We start from the raw sequence: 26,497 nt of genomic DNA on the forward strand, positions 1-26,497 counted from the left end.
GAGTGGAATATAGTTCATTCCTTTCCCAAAACCTAAAATGAATCTAGAAAACTGTAAAAGATGGTTAAAGGCTAGAAACTGACCTCACAAGCAGCTGAACACAACAGTGATTGATGGGGAACTACTGCATGTTCATCTGCAAGAAGACAGCAGTCACAGGACTGTCATTCTTTTCCAGTGTTTAATAGTTAGTGTAATGTCAACTTTGTGCTGCTAATACAGAATTTCACCGCAAACTTTTGTCATGAAGAGCTCGGTGGGAGCTTAAAAACACCTACTGAAGTCTGCAGTAACGGTTTTAATGCAGCAATAAGCTAGGTGGACTGTTGAGCTCTGCCTGTGTAGACCACAACAAGATGTGTGACAAGTCACGCCTCTCTCTACATCCACTCCGACAAGACGCCACCCCTTCCCCCTTCCACCCGTTGGCTCGTATGAGCATATTTGCAAAGGATGAATCCACAGCAAAACAGCATCCCCTTTCTGAGGAACATGTCTAGTGAAGAAGTAAGTAAATCCTAACTTCATAATACTGTTAGCAAAAGAACGTTTCCATCCGTTGAATAGGGCTGGGCATCGATTCAAATTTCAAGAAACGATTCGATTCCGATTCTCACGATTTAGAATAGATTCTTTTCGAATCGATCCAATCTCAAATTGGATTGCTGGTATTAAAAACATTTTTTAGCTTTTACCTGAGATTCATGTAGTTATGCAACATATTGATACTAGTATCATATAACATCATATTCAACAGCAAATGAATAAAGTAATGGTAGCTGTAAATAGAGTATTGGTGGAGGCTCTAAGGACCAAAGCCTCTCCATGAATGTTGAGACAGTTGCTTTCACAAACATCCTGAGGGACAGAATAGCCAAACAGATACAGGGTAGAAAACAATAGAGCAACAGTAACATTAGAAATAAATTTTTCCTTAAAATGAACAGAACCAGGTAAATATTTTGTACATTTTGTATATTTTATACATTGATGGCTCAGGTAGAGCAGGCCTGTTTATTTATTGTTTTATGGCATAGTTAGCCTATGCACTTTTTTGAATGTTGATTATTCATTTTTAGCAATTGTTGTTGCTAAAAATGAATAATCTGTGCAATACCTAAATACTGACAGGTTAACTGTTATGATTGGTGTTTATTTTTGATTTACAGTAGCAATTTTCATGAAGAATGCAATATGAAAATTGTCATGAAAGGTCCTATAACATTCAGGCAGAGCAGGCAACCTGATTGTATACTTTGTTATTGGTAAAAGCAAGGTTATAAAAATGAAGATGTTGGAAAAAAGAGTTAAGTCTCTTTTTTATGAATTGCATGTTCTAATTAATATGCCATCTATATTGAATATTAGCATTATACCATAACTGGTTAAAATATGATTCACTTTGAGATTATAATTTAGGGGATTTGATGAAAACAGATTTACAATTTTATATATAAATTAGTCGACAAACTTGACTAGATTTAGTTGACTAAACTCTTATGCTAATTAGTCAACTAAAACTAGATGTAATATTCTGGTTTAAGTTATTAGATTAAGTTATTTCACTCTCCTGCCTTAGGTTCTGTCTTAGTTATGGTTTGTGTGGGTTTTGAGGTTTCTTTTGCAGTTATTGTTTTAGGTTTGGTTTCTTATCTGTTCTTGTTTTGAGCCTCAGCACTGATGTCTGGTCTAATTACTTACTCTGCACACCTGCCTAACTCCACCCCTGCTGCAATCACCTCTCACCGGTTTCACCTGCTTCCACCTCCGTATAAACTGTTGAGACCAGACATCAGTGCCAGGTCGTCCTGTTGAGTCTGTTCAGGTTACGGTGAGTCTTATCCAGTTCAGTATCTGTTTTTTGCTTTGTTTTTGGATTTTGACCCTGTTTCCCTCCAGAGATCTGAGCCCTTCTGTTCCTGCCTTTGCCTTCCTAGCTGGAGTGTTTTTCTGCTGCTCATTGGAGCAACAATCTTTTTTTTTTGGATTTCGTCCCTGTTTTTGATTTTTTTTTTTTTTTTTTTTTTTTTTTTTTTTTTTTTTTTTTTTTTTTTTTTTTTTTTTTTTTTTTTTTTAATAAAGAACCTGACCTGAACCTCTGCTGGTCTGGCTGAATTCTGGGTCCCCTGCCTCTGATCATTACAGTAGACTAAACTGGTTTGGGTTACCATTTCATCTGCTTGTTCTGGTCCACTGAGTTTCTGCAGTACAAAATCAATGCAGCCATCTAGCAGAAAATTCTAGAGCACTTCAGCTTCCCTCTTTAGACAAGCTGTATGGAGGCTATTTTTATTTATTTATTTTTTCCTTGCAGCAGGAACTTGCCCACACTGGTGTCAACAGTTGGCCCAGTGAGCATGGTGTTACTGTTCTTGATTGGCCAGCAAACTCCCATAGAAAATTTCTGGGCTGTTGTCAAGAGGAAGATGTGAGACAACAGACCCAACAAGGCAGATGACCTGAAGGCAGCTATCAAAGCAACCTGGGCTTCCCGAACACCGACAAATCCATCACTGTAAAATGGCCATTTTTACATGTATGCGGATCTGACCATTGGTATGTCTTAATTTAAATTACAAGGCTATTTTTAAAACGACTGCACCTTGATACATTTTTATTCATTTAAAATAATAGGGCCTTCAACAGGAGATCGACAGGCGGATTGGTGCAGCGTCTGCTGTGAAGCGGGCGCTGTACCGATCCGTTGTGGTGAAGAGAGAGCTGAGCCAAAAGGCGAAGCTCTCGATTTACCGGTCGATCTACGTTCCTACCCTCATCTATGGTCACGAGCTTTGGGTCGTGACCGAAAGAACGAGATCCCGGATACAAGCGGCCAAAATGAATTTTCTCCGTAGTGTGTCTGGGCTCTCCCTTAGAGATAGGGTGAGGAGCTCAGTCATCCGGGGAGGACTCAGAGTAGAGCCGCTGCTCCTCCACGTCCAGAGGAGCCAGTTGAGGTGGCTCGGGCATCTGGTCAGGATGCCTCCTGGACGCCTCCCTGGAGAGGTGTTCTGGGCACGTCCCACCGGGAGGAGACCCAGATGGAAGACCCAGGACACGCTGGAAGGACTATGTCTCTCTGCTGGCCTAGGAACGCCTTGGGATTCCTCCTGAGGAGCTGGCCCAAGTGGCTGGGGAGAGGGACGTCTGGGCCTCCCTACTGAAGCTGCTACCCCCGCGGATAAGTGGAAGAAGATGGATGGATGGGCCTTCGATTTCTGGTCTCAGGACTTTTTTAATGTCACTGTTCCTCAGGTCAGAACAGAAAAGCTTTTAGCTTTCTGCTCCAACTTCATGGACCACTTTACAGTCAGAGCTCAGGCTCAAAACTCTTGTTCCTCTGAATGTATTTAGGGCCATGATAGATTCCATTGTAGCTAACTTAAAAAAGTGTGATTGTATATTTGAGTGTAAATAGCTTTATTTTTAACAGAATGTCTAATGGGGTTGTGATGTAACTGTTTATTTATTTATTTTAACTGTATACTGTCACTCATCATCATTGCAGAAATAAAACACCTTTTTCAAAAGCACAAGATAGGATTCAGTGACTACTGATGCTAAATTATCTTTTTGAAAGGTTGTAGCAGTGCTTTTAAGAATTACCCTTTGTGTGTACAAATTAAGGTTTGAGAGGACACTTGTAGCTGAAGTTTCTGAACTGTATAATCTTGAAAGTTTTTTATTCCCGGAACTTAATATCAGACCTTTTATTTGATCGTGGTCTTTTAATCTATACATTTCCACTTTATGCAAAACAGTGCTATACCCCTTGAATCCAGGAGTTTTGTTTCTCTGAAAACATAGTAAACATGGTTTATGTGTGTGAGAGACAGCTCCCATCCAAAAAATAAAAAAGCTGTCATTTTTGCTAATAAAACTATAACCTATAGTTCTGTCAAAACAATAATTCTGTTCCCTCTAAAGTTTAAACTCTAAGAAAAAATGCAAACGTAATAAACTTTAAAAGAGCCACAATTTGTGATATAAGGCAATTCAAAGTGCTTTCCTGAACAAGAAGAAGTTTAATTCAAAATTGACTTTGGGTGGAATTTTAATAGAAAAATTATATTCCATCTAAATCGAATCTTCAGTCTCACATTTTGATTCTGAATATTTTTACTTTTGCTTCAGAACTTAAAGGGTGTAAAATTTTGTAATATCAACTGTTTGAATCCCTAAAAATAGCTTTAACTAGAGTCTTTTCTCTTGCCACCTCCTCAGTCAAAAGCAGAGGCCCATACATTTTTAATCAATATGAAATAAATTTGTTTAGCAGATTTATAAGTGTTTTTGATTGTAACAACTGTTCAAACACTGTAATATTAAACATAAGTAATTAAGTTTAATGTTGTGATGTCAAAAATACCATTTATTCCTGTCATGTAAGTAAGGTTTACAGAAAATATGACTCGTCAACAGTTATAAACTGGGAGATGACTAAAGAATACTACTGGGAAACCTGTGTGAAGTCTTCAGGACCTTCCCACAACCAAAGTCTACCCCTGATTCGGGGTAAATCCAGAAAGTCCTGGTTAACCATCAAAGACATTTTTTTTATACAAATTTCTCAGGTTCACCTAAATCACTTTGGAACTAGTTTAAAGTTCCTTGAAAATGAGAAACAGTGCATTTGAACATGAGTAATAATGATTTCTTTTTTAAAAGGGGATTACCTGGGAGAGATCATAGGCTGTAAGACCATCTCTCTGATGAACCTCTAACTCTGCCTGCTGCTGTTGCAGTTGCCTGCAAAACACCAAGATACACACTGTCAGCGTCTTACACAGCACACCGATCATCTGTGGGTTTCTGAAGTGAAACCAAAAACTCAAAGCATTGGTGTGGTCTGTATTAAATGATGGTTTATATCTCGATAAAGTAACAGGTAACTCCTTCATACATGACAAGTTTTGCAGAAAATGTCCCAGGAAACAATAATTTTACCCCTCTTTCCGGCTGTCCTCCCGTATGGCAGTCTCCCGTAAATTGCCCGTATCATTGTATTATAAAATCATATTTAAAAAATCCATTCCAAACTGAACTGTCAGTAGCATTACGAGAACTGACACCTGCAGAAGCCTGGATAACAATTGTCGCGACGTTAGCACCGACAGCGGGCCAGGTCATAAATACAGAGGTTAAATTGTCACTGCTGTGTGCCAAACACACCATTGTGTTCACCTTTTGTAAGGACTTCAACAAGTGTGTAGCTGAGATGTTCCCAGACTCTGCTATCGCATGAAAATATTCACCTGGAAAAACCAAGGCTACTCAAATCATCAAAGGTAAGTTCAGTCAAATCAAATATGAGTATTGTGTATGTGTATGCATATTGTAGGATAATTGTTAGCTATTGTTAATTTCTGGGCGCTCACTCAACAGGTGCCATAGCATCATAGCCGGATGATGTGTTGGCCAAAACATACCAATGTCAGCCATTTTCACTGATGTGCGATGAATCGAACAACAGCAAAACAGACAAAGAATTTGTCATTCTGACTAGACTCTATGATGAGGCCACTCTGATGGTGGTTACAAAGTTATGGAGATGGCTATATGCAACGTTGGAAATGCAGAAAATCTGTATGAAAAACTGAGTGAAGCACTAAGGTAGAGAAACTGCACTGTGTTGTTGATGTGTGTAGGATTTGCATTTAATTATAAGCTCACGTTTTGTCCGACGTTTTGTGGCATTTCCCCCCCGTTTTCTATAGAAAAAGAAGCATCCCATGGGAGAACCTAATAGCCTTTAATTCTGATAATGTAAGCGTGAGCAGTGAAGACCAGCTAGCCCCACATACAGGACCTTGGCTGCACAGCTGGCCACTGGCTGTGGGATCAGAGCAATGCAGGGACTGGTGGAAGATATCCTGTTGGGGATATATTCCCACTTTGATAAAAGGTAAGTGCAGATAAATGAAATAGGCCTGCTATTTTTCTAGGCCTGCAATTGATATAAAAAAAAAATTCTATCTTTCAGTGCAAAAAGATGTGAAATCTACAAAGAGTTTGTAGATTTCACTGATTCAGACTACCAGAAGCTCCTCAGGTACTGCAGCACAAGATGAGTCTGTTAACCAGCATCCAGCGTGTTGAACCAGTGGGAGGCTCTACAGGTAAGGATGGTAACTCCTGCAGATATATACATAGTTTACTGTGACATATTTCCATTTTAATCATGAATTGCTACTCTGTGTCACTATGTACTGCAGGCCTACTTTAACAGTCATTAGGAGGTGGAGAGGAGTGCCAAAGTGCAGAATTTGGCAGGCCATCTGTGTGACCCAATTATGAAGACCTACTTCATGCCCTCAAGCATTTATCTGAATGTAATATCGCCTTCCAGGTGGGTATCAATGAAATTGAATGAATACCCCAATAATAGTAATTTATAATGTCTATAATAGTAATTTATAACCTGTGCTTATTGTAGCATTTTTTTTCACTGTCAGAGGGAGTATAAATTTATAGACTTGAATAGAAATGTGTAGGCTTGGGGCGCGCATGTGGCGCAGTGGGTAGCGCGACCCATATACAGAGGCCTTAGTCCTCAACGCGGTCGACCCGGGTTCAAATCCGACCCACGGTCCTTTGCCGAATGTCTCTCCCCCTCTTCTACCCCCCTTCCTGTCAGCCTACTTTTGAAAAAAGCGAGCCACTAGAGCCGTAAAAAAAATCCCCCCCCCCCAAAAAAAATAAAAAAATGTGTAGGCTGAACAGGAGGATTCTGGCTTATCTCATACCAGCCAGGGCCATCGTGAGTGTACCTCTCAGGGAGGTGGAGTAAGGCGAAGGACATCAGGTGGCTGATGAAGAGCTCTTCATCGGAGCAGACACAAAGGCTTTCATGAAAAGCACAGAGCTCCCTTTGTCAGCTGACAAGAAAATCGTTCAGTACGTATATTACCCAGCAGTTATTTATTATGCCATCTTTTAACAGTATGAGAGCATAGGCTGTATTGTTTTTTTCACTCTTATCGTGTTTTTATTCATATACTTGTAGAACTGTGAGAGGATTCTATGAAGCTGTGCTTCAGAGGATGTTCTCCACTTTTCCTCTTGACCATCTACTCCTGAGGGACTTGAAAGTTCTGGAGCCTGCTTCTTGCCTCGACATTACTCCAGGTACAGGTAGATGGTAGAGTCAGTTCCACATTGATAGATTGAATGAATTAATGAGATATTGTGAGGTTTAGATCTACTAAGTTCAGACAAACATTTGTTTTACTTTACAGTGGAAAGGCTAAGGGCCCTGTTCCCTCAGTTGAGCTTAAGTGAGGATAGGCTGAGCGAGGAACTCATTGACTACCAGGTGACAGATAGCAAGCAACTTCCACAAGAAGACAAAACTGACAGATTCTGGGGCCTGGTAGGGATGGATGTGAGGTTCAGGAAGCTGCCAAGACTAATGAAGGCTTTACTATGCATTCCCCACAGCACTGCCAGTTCTGACAGAGTGTTTAGTATGTTGAGAAAGATTATCACAGAGAATAGAATGTCATTAGACAACAGCAGTGTTTGTGCGTTGCTGTCATGTAAAATAAACCAAACTGACCCAGCCCACAAATACCCCCTTCCAAAAAGGTCTTAAATGATGCAAAGTCTGCAACAAATCTGTATGTCGTTAGTGAATGCCAGAGAGTCACATGAGGAAATGAGCAATTAAAAGAAAATGTTAATGAAAATTAAGTGTGACATTTTTACTTAAAGATAAGCAATGCATAAATAAATTGAAAATATGTCAAACAAATCAATGTGTTTCAATTCCCTGTTGTGTTTTCATTTAGGGTTAGGGTTCATTTTAATGTCAACAAAGGTAGGTCACATCCTCATCACCTAACTGTAGTTTTCAGTTGGTTGACAATGGTTATTTTAGATTTTTTTTTGTGCACCAGTCTTAAAATGTAATGGATACTGGGGCTTGATTGGGGTAGTCGGAAGGCTTGCAGCGGATGTTGTTTAAATTTCCCTTATTTTCAAATCCAAAACTTGACAGGTAAGCCCTAGTGAAATTTTAGTATTGGAAAAGAATTTATATGATGTGTGGTAGAATGAAAAAAATTCATACCTAATTGTTTGCATACAGTGCACTCAGAATCAAATATGCATGATTTGATTTGCTTCAAAGTGGAAACTTAAATTTTTTTGTCACCCTAAACACAAGCAATTTGGATTAAATCGTAAGTGGCTTGTACTTGGATAGGTTTGGATACTTGGATAGTCCAACGGTCCCAAAGCGCTTTCCATTACAATCAGTCATTCATCCACTCACTCACACACACACACACACACACACACACACACACACACACACACACACACACACACACACACACACACACACACACACACACACACACACACACACACACACACACATATTCACACCCTGACGGTGGTGAGCAATGTTAGTAGCCACAGCTACCCTGGGTTAGACTGACAGAAGCAAGGCTGCCTACATTGGCGCCACCGGGCCCTCTAATCAGCGCCAGCAGGCAATTTGGGTGAAGTGTCTTGCCCAAGGACACAACGACTGAGATGGTTGGGGGGGGGGGGGGGTTTCAAACTGGCAACCCGCCGATTGCAGGACGAACTGTCGCCCCAAGAACATGTAGTATTCATGTAGTGTTAAATTTGGAATGTGAATCAACTGCACCCCCTACAATATGTCAAACAGCTACATCTCCATGATGCATTATCAGAACCTTCAGGATAATGGTTGTTTTTTAGGAGCAGTATTTGTGTTCGTGGGGATTGCAGTCAAAGCTTTACAAATAATTGCCAAAAAAAACCTGCAACATTTGAATTACTTTTATCATTGCTACAATTAATACCACAAAATATTTGTTAAATGTTTAAATTCAGATTGCCCACCCCTAATGTCTAATGTTTTGGCAACGCAACGCAAGGCAAATTTATTTATATAGCACATTTCAGTACAGAGACAATGCAGTGCTTTACATGATTAAAGTATAGAAAAATAAAACAGAATAAAACAAGCAGGAATAAAATGCAGAAACAAAATAGGCACCAGCAACTCCCGCGACCCCATCAGGGATTAAGCGTGTCAGAAAATGGATGGATGGATGGAAAATAGAACATGGGCAAATAAAAATTAAAAGCAAACAAGTAAAAACAGTTGGAATGCAAAGTAAACTAATTATATTTCAGTAATACAGTTTAACTAGAACAGTTGAAGGCAATCCTAAACAAATGTGTTTTTAATCTTGATTTAAAGGAACTCAGTTTTTCAGCACTTTTACAGTTTTCTGGAAGTTTGTTCCAGATCAGTGGAGCATAGGAACTAAATGCTGCTTCTCCGTGTCTGGTTCTGGTTCTGGTTCTGCAGAGCAGGCTGGAGCCAGAAGACCTGAGTGGTCTGGATGGTTTATACGCTGATAACAAGTCTGTGATGTATTTAGGTGCTAAGCCATTTAGGGATTTATAGACTAACAGAAGTATTTCAAAGTCTATTCTCTGAGATACAGGGAGCCAGTGTAAGGACTTTAGAACTGGGGTTATGTGCTCTACTTTCTTAGTCTTAGTGAGGACGCGGGCAGCAGCGTTCTGGATCAGCTGCAGCTATCTGATCCACTTTTTAGGCAGACCTGTGAAAACACCGTTGCAGTAATCAACCAAATACAACCAATTTAAGGGGCAGTGGCACCCTCTTGTGCATCATTTCAAGATATAGTAGTTCAATGCTTGGATTTGGCTTAGAGGGTGAGCTAAAGAACATAAAATGAACAGTGGTTCTATTAGAATCTTAATATTAATTTGTTTTAAATCTGTGATACAACAGGTCATATGCAAAGTTGCCTAAAGAATGAGAGAATAAAAAACAACAATGTGACCCATTGTTTATATGCAGGAGGAACAAGTTAACACTATATGAATACTACATGTCCCTGATCAAAAGAGATTCTTTTTATTTTTGAATAAAGTGCCTTCTCTTAATCCTCTGATTTATTCTTGAAAAGACACTGGTGCTGAGTGAGAACATAAGAGCATTAAAGTCTTTGCAGCATTATAGGTGTCCTTCTGTATTATCCTGAACAATTTGGTCAGAGACACTAAAGACAGAACAAAGTAAATAACTTTAACAGCTTCATTACATATTATAACACATAAATATAATTTATAGTTGATTGTGTTTGAGACAAACTATATTTCTGTGCCTGTGGTATTAAAGCATAGTTTATAACCTGCATACTGAGTGTGGAATATTACTTGAATGTAATTTTCACCATGTTAATGAAGGGGGTTGCTGTGGAGTATGGGCTGAAGGCGCTGAAAGAGGGGTTCACCTAAGCTGCCACTGATCATGATAAGGAATTAGATTTTTCTTTGAAGATGAAGTATTTGCTCAATGACGTTAGACTCAGGTGATTCGTACTTTTAGAAGAGCCACAATGAAAGTTATGAACCAATAACTTACTTGACGTTAGTATTGGTGCAGATTATGTACTCTATCTCATCAGAGTATGGGTTCTGGAATGTGAAGCTACTGGTTCTGATCAGCATCCACTCCCGGTTTTTCAATCGGAAACGATACATCACAGACAGCACCTGACCCTTCAGTTTCACCACCTGCAAAAAAGCAAAGACACTTAAATAAGAGTTGTGCAGTGTTGTTTAGTAAGTTGCATTAAAAAAATCTGATCATTTGGTTTGATTGACAACTGTGTTGCCATTCACTCACTGTTGATCATTTCTACCATAAGACTCTGGTGATAAGAACATCTCACACTGTGGTTTCTTCTTTTTGCTATTTTTGTAAACACACAAATAACAAAAAATGTTGCTGTGCCTCCACTAATGGCTTTTGCCACAACAGATGATAACAGCCTGGTGTGCTGACAACAGCACAATAACTGTTAAACTGGTAAATGGCCTGTACTTGTATAGCGTCTGGTTACTGGACAAACTCCCTACCACCTGTGCCATCTTCGCCCAACTATTAGGGATTTCAAATGTAGTCCTTCCTCTTGTAATGAACAGTAATGTATCTCAGAAAAGCAACATTAGAAATCTAAATTAAATACATGAAATCAAATGAATCATATACGATTTTGTGTTTATTGTTGACTTGTAATGAGATCTTGCAATGTAAACACCTGTCATCAAACTATAGATTATCACAGACTATAATGCCACCTTAACACATGAACTGAACACAGTTTATTAGCTCGGTTCGGTTAACCGAAAATGTTTCAGTAGTTATAACTAATGTTGTAGAATGTATGAAATCATCATAATCCTTTCATTTCATGGAGGTTCGAGAAGCACAAGAAGTGGATTTCATTAGAAAACTGTCAACCTTTAGGACAAAAGACACTAATACTTTATATGCTTCTTTCAATGAAGAATACTGTTCCATATTCAGAACCTGAATAAACTGATTCTGAATATGGAACTGCCAAGTTTCATAGTCAGAGTTTGCTTAGTTTGTGCAAACCAGCAAAGAATGTGACTTTGCCACTGACATTTATATATAAATTTAAGACAATAAACATATGGATAATAAATTTAGAGAAATATGTAATATTCTGAGTTCTGTTCTGGTTCATGTTTGTTATTTGATTAGTTGTTTCAGTTTCTGGTTATGGGTTCTTTCGGTTTGGTTTTGATAGTAGCTTATGTACTGTTTAGGTTATCTGTTTTACCTTGTCACATTATCAGCCTAAGTTTTGTTATCAGCTCAGTTTTGCTCACCTTCATCTTCTGTCAGCTCACTTGCTCTGATCGTTTCCACCTGCCTGTATTGTAATTAGCTTCACTTGGTTTCACCTGCTCTCTCCACTATATAGTCCTCCCTCAGTGTACAGTTCCCGGCCAGATCATTGTTTTTCAAGCCTTTGGTGAGTCTTAGCCAGCATTCTGTATTCTGATAGCCCTGTTGATTTTGACCCGATTGCCTTTGATTCTGAGCCAGCCTGATCCTGTTCCTGTTTTTCCTGCCGGATATTTGTTTGTATTACTTGACTAGTATCTGTTTTTGGATTGCTTTTGATTCTGAGTTTGCCTTATCCCTGTCTGGATTTCTGCCGGTTTTGGACTGCCATTTTTGTGTATCAACCTTGGACTGTTTTTTGACCACTGAGCCTGCTTATACCTGTCTGGCTTATTTTTGAGCTTTATTAAAGCCTTTTTGTTTGCACTTTTCGTGTCTGGCTGAATACTGGGTCCATCCGTCTCTTGTTTCTTGACAGAAATATGTATGTACGCAACTCTAAGCACATCTATATTTGTTCCTTTTCTTCCCCACTCTTCCCTTAGGAGTTGCAAAAGAGGATAAGCTGCTTCATGAGATCAACCATATCCATGATCTGAGGTCTTCCTCTTTTTCTCCTGTCCGGCAGCTCAGTCTCCAACATCCTCTTTCCAATATACATACAATCTCTTTTGGAAAATGGTGTGTCTTTCGACTTTGTCATTCCTGGACGTTTGAAACGTTTGCATGTTTGGATTCAGGATACTTGGATTTCTACTTATTGGACTTGGTGGATTTTTGATGTATCAGCAAATACAGCAGATGTTGGTAGCCATTTGGCTATGATCAGACTACTAGCTGCATGATGCGATCACTAAGGCGGTGAACGGACAGTTCTGGAAGGTGGAGGAGCAGAGCCGAAAAGCTGGATGTGCTGGAACTCAGACTGGCTTTGGTGGTTGAACTCAAGGGGAGATGGGATAAAATCTTGATGTGAAACGCAGAAAAGCCCAACTAATTGGAATATTGGATTTGCCATTTGGAGCCAGCAAAGACTTATAGCTGACGGCAAAGTAAGAGCAGCTTGTCCTCATAACAAATAAAGTATTTGGAATATGTGTCCCCTATCTAGTCACTCCTGGATTGTTATGAGGAAGGAGCTCAGAACTCTCCCCCGCTGACGCCTGCGGATGCTTTCTGAACTGTTGGCCGGCTGATAACATCAAGGACAATGGCCTCTGGAGAGTGTTCATGGAAATATAAAAAACGTTCACCCAAACAGACACACATAACTAATGCTCATATAAACTGATGAACTTACACACGACTAGTCTCCAATGTTTACCTTCTGCTATATGTGTCTTCCAGTGACGTGCGGTAGGGTTTATAGCTGACGAGGCACTGACGTCATCAGAGTCAGATTTACAAATATATACACTCTACAGAGTAGACTCATTGCAAAGTGCTGAAGGAGACTGATTGAGCCAAATAAATTCACCAAGATACCTGGAAAAAATATTGATTCTTTGAAGAAGAAAAATAAAACTAAATTATTTGTCATTTGATTTTTAACAGTTTGAGTTATGATGGATTTCTGCATTTGTAACATTCTAAACATTTAACACACATTACGCACATTACATTACAAAAACAAAACATGAATAATTATTGCTGTGTTACCTCTACTTATAAATGAAGTCCATGCGTCGCTCTTTCTGAACAAAAATATCGTTCACTTTCCAGTAAAAGTTCTCTTTATCTTCTTCAGTTTTAAAACTCTCTCAGTCTCAGTGGAGCTCACTGCCAGGGAGGAAAGCCTTCCTTCATCAGTCCTGTTCCGGCTGGATGTTTAGAGTCTTTTTAGTGCTTTACTTGTTTAGCAAAACTCGTTAATAATACATCCATAACTTGCTTTGACTCTACTATTTGGGGATCAGAGCGGTGCCCCTTGAGCGCCCCCTGCCTAGAGGCCAAGGAACTGCCGGCCTCACCTACAACCAGTTCTCTGCTGGTTATGATCGCCCAGCAGCACGAAAACATGTTACCTGCACACAGTTTGATGACCAAAACACAATTCGTAATTCACATACGTTAAATTGTGGAAAATTAGTTCATAACTGTTTGAACAATTGAATTTATGATCTAGAGACAGGAAGATGCATTCACAGAATGGAAGCCAGTGCAGTTAACATGGGGTTGCGCAATCCCAGGGGAGGCCAAGGTTTCTGCAGCCTCACCGGCTTCGCTATCAAGCGCCACCAAGGATTTACATGGAAAATAGCAAAAATTCCCGCGATTTTGAAGAAAATATGATCAGAATTTATCAAATTAGATGAAAAATTAACTCTTTAATACAAATGACTGAGTGAAGCACAATTTATATTATGTTATCATTATTTTCTTTCTTTCCTTGATGACAAGTGAGGCCTGGCCTCACTTGCCTCCCCTGAATGCACATCACTGGTGTCTTCGTTATATTTGTGCTTCTCGTGCATGTTTTTTTTTTTCTCGGATATCTCACACTGTACAGTGAGAGGATAGGGTGTGATATATCTGTCTTTTTTTTTTTCCTCTCCTTAAACTATCGTGGCCACTATCTTTCCACAGATTCAATGGCAGCGCCCAGTGGGCACCGTAGTGTCCTTGGCTGCATGGCCTCAGTAAATCATCTCCCCCTGAAATGTTTGTGATGTATGTGATGGCAGTTGTACTGAAACAGTAATTTCCCTCTGGGATCATTAAAGTACCGTATGCTCCGGAGTACAAGTCGCATCAGCCATAAAATGATAATCTGGTTGAAAGTTATTCAACCAGATTAAATGTACATCCATGTATCAATAGAAAGTTTTATGCTACCATCCCAGTTATACATGGCAGATGCATATCAGGGGAGGACAGACATCAATTCCAGTCAGACATGTGATGTACTGTGAAGCATCATTATAGCCCAAATTAAGAGACATCATTCCACCCATCCATTAATCTATTGCCTTCTCCTTATAGGGTTACAAGTGTAATGGATCCAAGAGGGAGAAAAAAAAACTTTCAGGTCAAAATGTTTGCTACAGTATAAACCTACCTGTTGGAAGCTTTCTCTGAGGTGATTCTGGTCCTCAGGATGGCAGAACTCTAGAATATCCTTTCCCAACAGGTCCTACAGAGACAAGTCAAGGAGAGGTTAACAAAGGTTCACAAAAAGTGATTGGAGAGTTTCCATTTGATTTGTATCCTTTTCATTTGCTCTTCTTAGGCTACGTTCACATTTCAGGTCTTGATACTCAATTCCGATTTTTTGCTGAAATCAGATTTTCTTGAGGTGGCCGTTCATACTAATATTCAATTCAATTACATTTTATTTCATGAAACATATCATGTTAAGGCACTTTCCAAAGTCAAATTCAATCACATTAAAAAGATTGGGTTAGATTATACAGATTGGTAAAAAAAGATTCCTATCTAAGTGAACCCAGTTGATTGCATTAAGTCTTGACAAGCAGCATTCACTCCTCCTGAAAGAGCGTTGAGCCACAAGGACAGTCATCTGTATTGTCCATGGCTTTGCAGCAATCCCTCATACTGAGCTAGCATGAAGTGACAGTGGAAAGAAAAACTCCCCTTTAACGGGATGGTCACATATGTTTTGTTATGTGACCATCACCAAATCTGATACCTATCCAAATTAGTAACATATGGAAGTGGCACAAATCAGATTTCTTTGGGTGGGTGAAAAGAAGGAAATTGGGCCGTCCACACTGTCATGAAATAGACAGATATGGTCGCATATGGACAAAAAGATCAGATTTGGCTTGCATTTCCCTGCAGTGAGAACATAGCCTTAGTTTTTCGCTTTCATTGCTTATAAAAAGTTGCTTAACTGGTTAACTGTAGCCATCCAAGACACCTCTTGATTCTGGAAAAAACAACGGCAACAATGAGCCTTTTTTTATCCTGTCTCGCAATGTAGCATTAAGAATTGTCTTAATGCCAACAAGAGCCCAACAGATTTTACTTTCACAAGTGCAGCCTTATTGATTTTGCCATAGCGCTCCGCTTGATATATATATCCAAGAAGCTTTATTAGATTTTACTGGGACTATTTCATGTCAACTGAGCTGCCATGGTTCATGTCAGCTGAGCTGCCATAACCAGGACCGAGACAAGGAGCTGGACACGGAGCCATCCAAGCAACCCCCTCCATCACAGTTCGTTGCTTTTTAAGAAATTTACTTTGGCTTTGAACAAGGGATGGTGTTCACGCTCAAACCTAAGTAAACTGATTTGTAACAATGGGAAAAGTGCCACATCAACTTAACTCTAAATAACAAAAAGACAACAGCACCATCATCAATAACCAATTTAAAATACATTTCAAACATTTTGACAGATCAGATCTCAAAATCCCAAAAGTAGTAAATTTAATAAAACAGCACTATAAAATTTGTGTCAAGACATTTCAGATTACATCATTTTAGCTTAACTCAAAGCTAGTCACTTCTGAGACACTTGTCCAGAGTCCATGTAATGAGCGACATGAATTTCTGAGTTGGAAGTGAAACATTGGGAATTTTTAGGTGAAGTGGATGTAGAGGACCTGTTCCAAAGAAAGGGTTTTAGCTTACCTTTGGGCTATTAAAGAGCAAATAAAACTGTTTTCTGGTTCAGAACAACAAGAAGGCTGACAGTTTTCTCAGTTTTTGAAAAATTAGAGAACTCGTCCTTGCCTTTCTTGTAAACATGGCAACTCACCTGAATAACCTAAATGTAAAACTGCAAGGTAAGAACAACTCTGCAAGTAATTTGTTTGTAGCTGCCCAGTCATTCTGAAGAAAGTTGGATATTCTAAAAGTGCATCTCCAACATAATTGTAAAAAATGTTCATCAGCGCAGGGTTTCTCCCACCGTATTAAAGGTATGCGATTATGGTCTAACAAAGCTAACGCGTTAATAACGTGTGTATAAATATATATATATATATATATATATATATATATATATATATATATATATATATATAATTTGTTTAATTCCATTGTCAATCGTCAGTGTTCTCTAACATAGTTTCTAAAAATATGAAGGTACAACCTGGCATCTTCTATAGGAGGAATGATCTGAAATCCCTATGAGAATTACCTGAGGCTGATATCCTATGACGTTAATGCAGCGAGGGTCCACAAACGTGATGATACCATCTGAGTTGTGGCGTGAGAGGAACTCTGTTGGAACTGACAAACCGTTCATATCCATGGAGACTGGAGAGCTGGTTACCTGAAGGAGGCATATACAGACATATGCACAGTCAGGTCAGATCATGCGGTAATTTTAGGACTTACCAAAGCCACCATAGATCTTCCAAGGGTTGTAATCTTGAGAAAACCACATACATTTTGTATGCCTGTTGTTGGCTTCCATACATCTTACACGTTAATTTTACACCATTTTTGTGTTGATATTATTTACAACTTAAAGCTTGTGGTTTTCTCCAGTCTTACTAAAATAATAAGGGTCAATAATCACTTGTTAAAGCAGTTGTCCCGCTAATCCATAACTTTCTTATGAGGAAATAATGGCAATATTGTGGAACATTTTTAAGTCATGTATTTGAAATAGATGTCTCTCTTCTGTGCTTCCATTCAGTGGGGTGAATTTGTTACGTGCTGACAAACCAATAAACCCGGTATTCATGCCAGACATGTTGTTTACATTTAACAGGTTTATTTATAAATAAAGCAAGCCCCAAAGCAGGCAAAATGCTGACACTCTAGGCCATGCCTTGAGATCACGTGAAGCGCTTACATTGTCACTCACTCCCTAGCAGAGAATGGCTGGTAATGTTGTAACACTGGGTGCCAAAAATAAGGGTATGCTTTAACTGTCTAATTTAGGTCTACCTGGCCTTCAAAAGTCTGTCTCTGTCTTACTATTAGCAGTAGTGAACAGCGGTGTGTGAATGTTTCTGTGTATAAAAACCCACCTCTGATCTCCACCTGGCAAGCTGCCCCCACTGTGCCAGTGTTCATTCCCATGGAGAATCAAGTATCCTCATGTCCAGTGTACCATGTATTACTACACGTACAGCACCTAATGTTATATAAAATAGTGCCCATACACTGCAGCGGTGGTCAGTGTTTTTTAATGGATGACACTTCCTTTAGGTAATGTGTTTAAAGTGGGTTTGCCTCGACGTGGAAGGGAAGTGAGTAGCAGCAGTGAGATAATGTAATTTTATTATTTGTTTTAGAGTTTATATAATCCATACGTTTTTACCAGAAACTTTCAGGAATCTCACCATACCAGTCAAACTATTTAATACATAGACTTGTTTGGTGTCTGCACTTTTATGTTCAACAAGGATTGATGTCCAACTCAACAAGCTATTCTCTTGAATATGAATATTCTGATTAATAAAAAACATTTATATTTCTTCTTTTAAATGGTCCTTGTTTACAAGCATCTTTATCTACAGGCCATTTTTTTAGCTTGTGGTTAATGTAGAGAAAAGTCCAAATTAAATTGCAATTGCAATTATGGTTGAAATATATCACAATTTTGACTTTTGGCTAAATCATACAGCCCTAATCAGAACGTGTCTTCTGCAATGTTAAATGTGTAGGAAGGTGATGTTGGGAGAATTCTTTTTTTCTGTGGCGTCATGCTTTGCAACACATTGAAATCAAAGGCAGACATGCAATTGTGCTACAGGGGTTACAGTTTCAGGCCAGATATATAGGAAAGCGACTGTGTAATCGTTAGCTAGGAATCAAATCTCTGGTATTATTGTGGTTCAGCTAACACACCTGCAGTCTCCCAATCGCCACCAGGCAATACTTTCCAGTCTGACCCGCCTCCGTATCCTCCTCTGGTATGGTCATGCCTGTGTTATAGAGGGAAAGGAAGAGAGAAACAAACAGAGCCTGAGGGCCAATACACTCATTTACTAACAGATGCAACATTTGACGAGTTTTCTTAGCTCTGCTGCAACACATGTGTTGGGGGAGTACATGAATGGAAACTGCAATATATGAATGGAAAAGTAGAGCTGGAAGTCTCAAAATTTGATACAGAATACACCATTGCATTAATTCTGTGTAGTACTTTTATTAATCTTGTGGGTCTCCTGTGAACCAATTTACAACATAGTTCTACCCCACCACCTTCTTCTTCATTCACCTTTTTCCTTCCGGGGGTTGCCACATGAGTCATCAGTCATCAGTCTCAATCTAACCCTATATTCAGCATCGTCTGAATATAGGGTTAGATTGGTATAGGGTCGCACCAACTACCTTCATGTCTTCTTTCACTCCATCCATAAATGTCCTCTTTGGTTTCCATCTAGACCTCCTGCCTGGCAGTTCCAGCCTCAGCATCCTTCTAACCAATGTACCCACAACCTCTCCTCTGTGCTCTTCAAAACCATCCAAGTCTGGCTTCTCTGGCTTTAGCTCCAAAACATCTAACATGAGCTGTCCCTCTGATGTACTCATTCATCTTATCCACCCTCGTCACTCCCAAAAAGAATCTCAACATTTTCACCTCTTCTACCTCCAGGTCTGCCCCCTTTCTCTTCCTCGGTGCCACTATCTCTAAACGGTACAAAAGCACCACCACCACAGGCTAAGAATAATAACAATTCTTCTCTGTTATCAGATTTTGATCAAGAGTGTACAAATGTGTGCTTGTGTAAATGTTGCACCTCCGTCCATTGCTAATACACCCTCTATGAAAACCCCTCATAGTGGACAGGGACATTGAGGTACTTGGCCTTCCTGGATAGTTCCCCAGAACTTTGAATTGGAAAACTATTTTGGCTTGGAAACTACAGATGGAACAAAATAAGAAATGTTTGCTCTAAAATTGATTAGACAATGGACTCCAGTTCTTGGTACTCAGAAAACCAAGCAACCTGTGCACGTGTGTAGCATGTACAGGGGTTGGACAATGAAACTGAAACACCTCTCATTTTAGTGTGGGAAGTTTAATGGCTAAATTGGACCAGCCTGGTGGCCAATCTTCATTAATTGCACCTTGAACCAATAAGAGCAGAGTGTGAAGGTCCAATTAGCAGGGTAAGAGCACAGTTTTGCTCAAAATATTGCAATGCACACAACATTATGGGTGACATACCAGAGTTTAAAAGAGGACAAATTGTTGGTGCACATCTTACTGGCGCATCTGTGACCAAGACAGCAAGTCTTTGTGATGTATCAAGAGCCACGGTATCCAGGGTACTGTCAGCATACCACCAAGAAGGACGAACCACATCCAACAGGATTAACTGTGGATGCAGGAGGAAGCTGTCTGAAAGGGATGTCCGGGTGCTAACCTGGATTGTATCCTAAAAACATAAAACCACGGCTCCCCAAATCACGGCTGAATTAAATGTGCACCTCAACTCTCCTGTTTCCACCAAAACTGTCCGTCGGGTGCGCCACAGGGTCAATATCCACGGCCGGGCTGCTATAGCCAAACCTTTGGTCACTCATGCCAATGCCAAACGTCGGTTTGAATGGTGCAAGGAGTGCAAATCTTGGGCTGTGAACAATTTGAAACATGTATTGTTCTCTGAGTCCACCTTTACTGTTTCCCCACATCTGGGAGAGTTATGGTGTGGAGAAGCCCCAAAGAAGCGTAGCACCCAGACTGTTGTATGCCCAGAATGAAGCATGGGGGTGGATCAGTGATGGTTTGGGCTGCCATATCATGGCATTCCCTTGGCCCCATACTTGTGCTAGATGGGCGCGTCAATGCCAAGGACTACCGAACCATTCTGGAGGACCATGTGCATCCAATGGTTCAAACATTGTATCCTGAAGGAGGTGCCGTGTATCAGGATGACAATGCACCAATACACACAGCAAGACTGGTGACAGATTGGTTTGATGAACATGAAAGTAAAGTTGAACATCTCCCATGGCCTGCACAGTCACCAGATCTAAATATTATTGAGCCACTTTGGGGTGTTTTGGAGGAGCAAGTCTGGAAACATTTTCCTCCACCAGCACCACGTCGTGACCTGGCCACTATCCTGCAAGAAGAATGGCTTAAAATCCCTCTGACCACTGTGCAGGACTTGTATATGTCCTTCCTAAGACGAATTTACGCTGTATTGGCCGCAAAAGGAGGCCCTACACTATACTAATATATTATTGTGGTCTAAAACCAGGTGTTTCAGTTTCATTGTCCAACCCCTGTATCTGAACAGAGGCCAAAACATGGCATGTGAGACTTCACAGGCTGTCGGAAACGTGTAGGTACAGCCAGCTGCTGCAGAACATCTGTTTACCTGCAGGGGGCCAGGCTTTGATGTAGCCAGTACAATGCACCACAGAGTACTGGGCCTCTCCTTCTTTAGACGGTCCCAAGCCATTCCTGATCATCGAACATGAAAGTACACACACATAGTACACACAAACACATACGGCTAAAGGTTAAGATAAAATAGTTTTGAGCTCTCTCTCTCTCTCTCTCTCTCTCTCTCTCTCTCTCACACACACACACACACACACACACACACACACACTTTCTTCAAATCCAACAAAATCAATGTCAAATGTTTGGGATACATTTATGCTGGTTTGTGCAGCACAATGTTTTATCTGGGCCTACTGTCATTTTAAAGATTTTAATGAAAGTTTCCAGAAGTCAGTTAAATAGTTGAGTGTAAAATACAGTTCTCCTCACAGTAGAAACATTGGAGAGATTAAGACAAGTTCTTTTGTCACTACTGGAGTCAAACTCCAAGTTTATGTAGAAGACAGAGAAGCACCCCACAATTGCTTTTGATGTAACTGGTTCCGATGAAAAAAGCTTCTCAGGTCCAGGGACGGCCTCTCCATCGGGACCACTGGGAGTTTTCCCGGTGGCCTGCTGGCCAGGCCCGGCTCGCTCAGCAATCGCAATACGATCAGGTACTGGAGACCCGAGCTTTGGGTCGCTCTTAATAAAAATCGGTCCATGCTTTTCATGCGCCTCCCTTGGGTATCTGCCTGGCTGAAACTCTCCCAGATTGCTGTTGTGATAGGGAAAAGACAGACCCCCCTTTTTCATTTTTTGATGGGGCTGACACTGTTTCTATCAAAGCAGCGCTGTTGCCAGCAACTGTTCAGACCTCTGCTCCTTTGATTCATTCATTTTTGTCTTTTCTGTTTTATTAGCGACTTCACGTGAAAGGACCATTTATTCTCCAGTTATTTGAAGGAGCCGTGATTCCCTTTACACTTCTGTAGTCAGTCTCACAGCCAGCTGCTACTGCAGCTAGTCCTGGCTGCAAACCCCACTATGAACCTTCATACCCACCTGCGGTCAGAGCAAAGAGATCAGGAGATGCACTCCACTCCTTTGCACTTTTTCAGTTTTTTCAATTCAATTCAATTTTATTTATATAGCACCAATTCACAACGCATGTCATCTCAAGGCACTTTACAAAGTCAAATTCAATCATATCGGACAGACAGATTGGTCAAAAAGTTTCCTATATAAGGAAACAGATTGCATTGAGTCATGACAAACAGCATTCACTCCTCCTGAAAGAGTGTAGAGCCACAGGGACAGTCGTTTGTGTTGTCGATGGCTTTGCAGCAATCCCTCATACTGAGCATGCATGAAGCAACCTGCTTCAACTGACTGGGGTTTAAAGAAGACAGAGCAGAGACACAAAAAGCATGCATTGATCCAGGAGTACATTCTATGTTATATGGTAATAGCGGATGACCTGTCCCTCCTGTTCACCTCTCCTACACAACGTGCTCATAGGTGCTGTGGATGCTCTTCAGTGGTGGCTGACAGGGAGAGAAACAGAAAGAACCTTTGAAGTTTTTTTTTTTACTGTTGTAGACAAAAAAATGCAGCAAAGCACCATTTCATGTACAGTTACTGAATTAACTACTTAAATGACACTAAACCTCTTTGAGCAAATAAAAACAGCTCCATTCTGTCCCTTCTTCTGTCTCTCCTAATTTATGCCCTAAGAGCTGTGGGCAGCAACGACCCTAAGTAGCGGCTGACCCTAATTAGTGGTAGAGAAAGAAGGAACCTATAGAGGGTTTTTTTTAACTGTTGTAGAGGAAAAATATCGTAGCAAAGCATCATTTTACATGTAGGTAGTCTCTACTAGAGCAAGACTAAACTTCTTTAAGCAAATGGATAACATTAAAAATGATGCAAGAATGACCCTAACCCTAAGGCACGAGAACTGATCCCATGATTAGCCTTTTCCATATGTCCTAATTTAAAAATTATTTACTCTTAACAGCAGTATTAAAGTCTGTGAATCTAAAATAATATATAGAAGTATGCAAGACAGAGGACTTTTAGTTTAGATAAATTCCTGCTCATGAATCTTCCTCAGGATAACTAAACGAGTCAGGATCATATGGGCCAGGTTCCTCTGTAAAGTCCGACCTGTTTGATGTTTTTGGGGTTTTGTATCACACAAATATAACATGTGAAAACAGTATAAAACTAAGTATTTTCCCAACAGCTAATTTTAGGGGGAGTCCTAGTTCTGTATTACACTCCCCATTATTGCATTTCATTTACTGCACTTAGTGTGAAGCGTATTGCACAACTAAAGATGTTATGTGAAGAGAAAGGCATAGTTTTTGTCAAATTAGGAAAGTTTCACAATATCGGATGGTCTGCATGTTGACAGGAGACTTAAAATATGGAGAATGTTATCAGCCATTCAGATTCAAGTGGCAATAAGTGATGACCCAAACTTGAAACACATCTGCACAGAGCGTGTTTGTTGTTTCCTAGCCAACGTTCTTGATATTGGAAACATTTTACAGCTCACCTCCCTCGGGTTTCACCAAGAGAACCTAATTATTGGTGAATGCAAAGATGAACTTGTTGGACAGCTGACTTTACAGATCGAAAGTGAGGGCAAGTACAGGAAAGCGACTGGGCCACATGCTGGTACTGACAAAACCGATGTACTGAGAGCTCTAATTCACGAGTTTGAATGCAGATATGAATCCCTGATATCATGTGATCAGTTTTTGACTTTTGATCCCACAACTTGGCATCTTGAAATGACAGATCACCACAGTTTTGGCAACAAAACCCTGAGTAACATTCTTAAGAAATATGAGGCCAACATGCCAATTGGCGGAGACTCCACTCTCAGAGAACAGATGCTTTTAAAGCAAGCTGGAAAATGTTTGGCAGCCTCTTATGTGCATGACCTGGTGAATGTAGTGAAGACAAGCAATCCTCACAGTTACTCCAACGTTCAGAAGGTCCTTATCTTGTCCCTAACACTGCCCTTGAGTGAACACTGCCTGAACCCTGCATGTGAAAGAGGATCCTCTTTCACATGCAAAAAAAGGGAAAAAAGGGTAGAAAAAAGAAAAAAAAGGGGAAAAAAGGAAAAAAAAGGAAAAAGGAAAAGAAAGAAAAAAAGAAAGAAAGAGGATTCTCACATTTGAACATCATAAAAAACAAGCGCAGATCCTGCCTGTCTGACTCTCGCCTCTCATGTCTAATGCACATCCTGTTAGGATTCTGGTGTGTTTGGTTCCTTGTGTGAGTCAGAGTTCCTGTGTTAGAGAAGATCTCGGCTGGAGAGTCCCGTCATCTCTGGATCCTGCATGCAAATCTCATGCCCTTTCCATCACCTTCTTGGGACACATCCTCGAGAGTGGGAAGGTGTAGACAGAAGACAGAGCCCGAGAAGGTTCAAGTCATCCTCAACTGGCCCACTACGTCTACTCGGATGCAGCTTCAATTGTTTTTAGGATTTGCGAACTTCTACCGAAGATTCATCAGAAACTACAGTCAGACTACCCTCCCCCTCACCAGTCTCACCTCCTCCAAGAAACCTTTCATTTGGTCACTTGAAGCTGAAAAGGCATTTTCCGAGCTGAAGGAAAGGTTCGCCAAAGCTCTAATTTTGATGCAACCAGATCCCACCAAGCAATTTGTCCTGGAAGTCGATGCCTCAGATTCAGGAGTAGGTGCAGTCCTCTCTCAGATCTCATCAAATGACGACAAACTTCACCCTTGTACTTTCGTTTCCAATTGCTTGTCCCAGCCTGAACATAACTATGACGTTGGAGATCGAGAACTCCTTTCCGTTAGGATGGCTTTTGAAGAATGCCGTCACTGGTTAGAAGGAGCTGAACACCCCATCATTGTGTGGACTGATCACAAAAATGTATCCTATCCTCAAGAGGCTAAATGCCTGAACCCTAGGCAATCTTGTTGGTCACTGTTCTTTTCCAATTTTAATTTTGTCATTTCTTATCAACCGGGGTCTAAAAACTCTAAACCAGATGCCTTGTCCAGACAGTTCTCCAGTGATCAGGAACGCACAGTTCCCACCATTACTCCTTCCTCTGTCATTGTTGAGGCCTTGTCTTGGAACATAAAAGATCAGGTACTGGAGGCCCAACAATGTGATCCTGGCAATGGACCCCCTAATCTGTAATTTGTTCCCTCTTGTGTTAGGTCCCACCTCATTCATTGGGCTCACACGGCAAAATTCTCCTGCCATTTTGGAATTAACCGAACCATTGTGCTCATCAGGTGACACTTCTGGTGGTCATCTTTATACAGGGATGTTAAGATGTCCTAGCTTGTCCCACTTGTGTCCGTAAGTCCTGTCACCAAACCCCCAGTGGCCTACTTTTCAACCTTTCCCCATTCCCAAGTGTCCATGATGGCACATTGCTCTCGATTTTGTCACTGGTTTGCCTCCCTCAAAAGGTTTTACTACTATACTCACCATAATTGACTGATTTTCTAAGGCCTGCCACCTCATCCCTCTTCACAGACTCCCTTCATCCTTTGAAACTGCTCAGCTACTAACCAAACATGTTTTTCGTATTTATGGCATTCCTCGTGAAATTTTATCAGACAGAGGTCCTCAGTTCATCTCTCGGGTCTGGAAGGAATTTTGCACATCATTAAAGCTAAGGCGGTACTCAGTTCTGGTTTTCACCCACAAACTTATGGTCAAACTGCATGCATGAATCAGGAGCTTGAGGCATCCCTCCGTTGTCTATGTTCTATGTCTATGTTTACGTTGTGATAAAAGTCCTGTTTTAAGAGAATATGTTTCACCTTTGCCGGTTGTCTCAGTTGATAAAAACTGGATTTAAAGATAAGATAAGATTAAAATCATAGTATCATTTTTACCCCAAGATTAATTGTAATGGGTTTTATATACTGATTCAGAGTGCAAAGCTCTATAGTTGAAGACCAACTGGAGACCCTGGGACTAAAAAAACTTAACTTCTTTTTGACCTTTATTAATAACTTTAAAATAAAAATATAGATTTCTGCTGTACAAATCAGCACAAAAGTAGCCGATTTGAAACTTTCATTGAGATCTTTAAAAAGATAGGGGCACAAATGAAAAAGATTTTTGCACAAACCGACACAAAAATGTTTTACACCAATTTTGTTTGATTTGAAGAAGGTGGAGGGGCAACTTCACTCGGGTAAGATACTTATACACTGGTTTTTAAATATCTCTTGCAGCCCCTGCATTGACAGAAATGCATTTTATTTGTGACTTTAAATATTAAAAAGTCAAAGCAAGTGTCTAAAAAGCAAGCATTTAATCAAACTTTACTTTGAAAGCTGTTTATCTTTCCCATTTGGCTATCACATCATATTATTCATATTCCACAAATGATAAAGTTAAAAGTACATCCCATAAATTCTAGATCACAACTGTTTTTTGGACACAAGTTCTACCTGTATCTCTTCCTCATGTTAGACAGACGATTTAGGGAGATGTGATCCAGTGGTGCGCTGCCACATCTAAACAATGAAAAA

General features: G+C 40.2%; 1 protein-coding gene and 1 long non-coding RNA gene across 3 annotated transcripts in view; one reads left to right on the top strand and one right to left on the bottom strand.

Annotated features, from left to right (window-relative positions):
• Positions 1-26,497, bottom strand: part of arnt2 (aryl-hydrocarbon receptor nuclear translocator 2) — a gene marked incomplete at its 5' end in the record, with an annotated part of 48,046 nt that overhangs the window by 5,792 nt on the left and 15,757 nt on the right. Inside the window, 7 exon segments of the mRNA NM_001309983.1 lie at positions 4,677-4,749; positions 10,442-10,593; positions 14,796-14,870; positions 16,847-16,981; positions 18,511-18,587; positions 20,997-21,082; positions 26,417-26,482. Of these exon segments, the coding sequence (NP_001296912.1) occupies positions 4,677-4,749; positions 10,442-10,593; positions 14,796-14,870; positions 16,847-16,981; positions 18,511-18,587; positions 20,997-21,082; positions 26,417-26,482 (664 nt within the window).
• Positions 5,090-8,295, top strand: LOC118561144. Of its 2 annotated transcripts, XR_004929797.1 has the most exons (4): positions 5,090-6,119; positions 6,216-6,349; positions 6,750-6,897; positions 7,007-8,295. It is a non-coding gene; the product is annotated as an uncharacterized LOC118561144 (long non-coding RNA). The 2 variants fall into 2 exon arrangements; XR_004929796.1 differs by having other exon boundaries at positions 5,090-6,349.

This window comes from Fundulus heteroclitus, unplaced genomic scaffold, assembly GCF_011125445.2.
Source record: "Fundulus heteroclitus isolate FHET01 unplaced genomic scaffold, MU-UCD_Fhet_4.1 scaffold_57, whole genome shotgun sequence".
NCBI lineage: Eukaryota > Metazoa > Chordata > Actinopteri > Cyprinodontiformes > Fundulidae > Fundulus > Fundulus heteroclitus.